This window comes from Mandrillus leucophaeus, unplaced genomic scaffold (assembly GCF_000951045.1).
Source record: "Mandrillus leucophaeus isolate KB7577 unplaced genomic scaffold, Mleu.le_1.0 Scaffold520, whole genome shotgun sequence".
Classification (NCBI taxonomy): Eukaryota; Metazoa; Chordata; class Mammalia; order Primates; family Cercopithecidae; genus Mandrillus; species Mandrillus leucophaeus.
In genome coordinates this window covers 1,117,024-1,119,113 of record NW_012105587.1, presented here as the reverse complement: position 1 = coordinate 1,119,113, position 2,090 = coordinate 1,117,024, and the positions used below count along the sequence as shown (strand labels likewise).

The 2,090-nt window shown below is 32.9% G+C and overlaps 1 protein-coding gene across 2 annotated transcripts in view; it reads right to left on the bottom strand.

Moving 5' to 3' along the window:
• Positions 1–2,090, bottom strand: part of TGDS (TDP-glucose 4,6-dehydratase) — a 23,768-nt gene that overhangs the window by 1,553 nt on the left and 20,125 nt on the right. For both annotated transcript variants that reach the window (XM_011996650.1, XM_011996648.1), the window contains exon 11: positions 576–673. In XM_011996650.1, coding sequence (XP_011852040.1) covers positions 576–673 — 98 coding nt within the window. The remainder of the gene's footprint in view (positions 1–575; positions 674–2,090) is intronic.

Here is a 2,090-nt window from a genome sequence, read left to right as displayed (position 1 = left end):
TTTTTTTTTTTTTTACATCTGGGTAGAGCTTTTCTTATGAATACATTTCTAAACAGAGCTTTAATATATATACACAGACTTTATAAGCACTTATTTTAATAGATTTTTCTGCACATACTAAATGTATTACCTTTGTTGGTTTCAATATAAAAAGCCTCAAGATACAAAAAAGACTGCAGCTCTATTTCACCAACTCTAAGATGCCACTGACGGATCATTATTTTACATACATGTAAAAAAAAGCTACAATAATAAATATAAGACACTAGTGATTATAAAAAGACATACCTTTTAGGAGTGTGAAGAAAGTGAAAAAACATGTACCTCAGAATAAATAATATAGGTGTTTGATTAATGCTAACGAGATATGGGAAGATTGATCAGAAGTTGGTTTATAAAATTCAAGATGCTTAGGAAACACAGGACTATTACCAGAAATACATGAAATGTGGCAATCTGAAAAGTACAAATGATTCAACACAATATTCCACTGGTTTGTATAATGTTCTGGAAATAAGTTATTTTTCCTTTAAATTTTCCTGACTTGACCCCAAAATGATTAATTGATAACTTACTTGTTTTCTTTATTCCTTCTTTCCAAGGCACTTTAGGTCTCCATCCCAAGCCATGTATTTTTTCTGACTTCATTGGATATCTCATGTCATTGGTAGGTCTTGGAAAACAAAACAGATTTAAAATGATATTGTAGATCTATATTTACAAATGTAGATACTAGGAGATATATGTTTATGCACCACAACCCAACTTTTCTCTTGACAAAAAATTCCCAATAGGTTTTCTGCAGAAAGTTTGTAAAATCAAGTATATATTTAAAAAAAAAAAAAAAAAAAGTCATCCATAATGCCAGGTGCCTAACCTTCTCTGTGTCTTATCTTCCTGTTTCAGCCATGATCTAGCTATAAGTGAAATACCTGACACATAAAAAAACTCAACAAATGTTCAATGAACGAATAAACAAATACACAAAACCTTATTAGGACTCATATGCCAGGCTGTGGGTCAGGTATTTAATATACATTATAAATAAATGTTAAAATACTTTCATAAGAAAGATGTTATTATCAGCTGGCCGTAGTGGCTCACGCCTGTAATCCCAGCACTTTGGGAGGCCGAGGTGGGCGGATCACGAGGTTGAGATGGAGACGATCTTGGCCAACATGGTGCAACCCCATCTCTACTAAAAATACAAAAATTAGCTGGGCATGGTGTCATAAGTCTGTAGTTCCAGCTACTTGGGAGGCTGAGGAGAACGGTGTGAACCTGGGAAGGTGGAGGCTGCAGTGAGCCAAGATTGCACCACTGCAGTACAGCCTGGCGACAGAGTGAGACTCCGTCTCAAAAAAAAAAGAAAAGAAAGAGAGAGATGTTATTATCCCTAGTTCACACTGGAGGTTTGAAACCTCAGACTTGGAAAGGGTCAATAATTTTTTAAGTCACATAGCTAGTAAGTAATAATGCTATACTTAATCTGTATGGTACTTACGATTATGAAAAAAAATGTTTTACCAGAAAATTCAAAAGAGATAAACTAGTTATTGGTCAAGTCCACATATTTTATAATTTTAAAGGTACCTAAGATTTCACAACCTTTCCCCAATGTTTTAACTTGTTACTCACCTATCATTAACATAATCAACCCAGTTTTCCATTTCGGACTCTGAATTGGTCTCTTTGATCTGTTAAAATGGAGAAGGCTTTTGAGTCAAATTATTAAATGAGATCAGAGAATAACAATGGTATTTAATGGCTGATTAAAAAGAAAACAACTGCTTCATAGCGGGGAAGACAGCTAAAATGAACATCATTTTAGTAACACTGTCTATACTTTATACTAAATTCCATCTGAAGCTCAGATATACACGTTGGATTTTGGTTATTATTCAGTCCCTCTTTCTATTAAATGAATTTATCATTGATGTCCCCTAATATATATGGATATTCATAACTACTGATATAATTATTTTATATGTCACTGTTACTTATTTTAAGACACAATTTTATATTTCTGAAAATGAGTTATGTCTTACAATTAGGGACAGTACATTTAATGAATTATTTTTTCCTGAAAA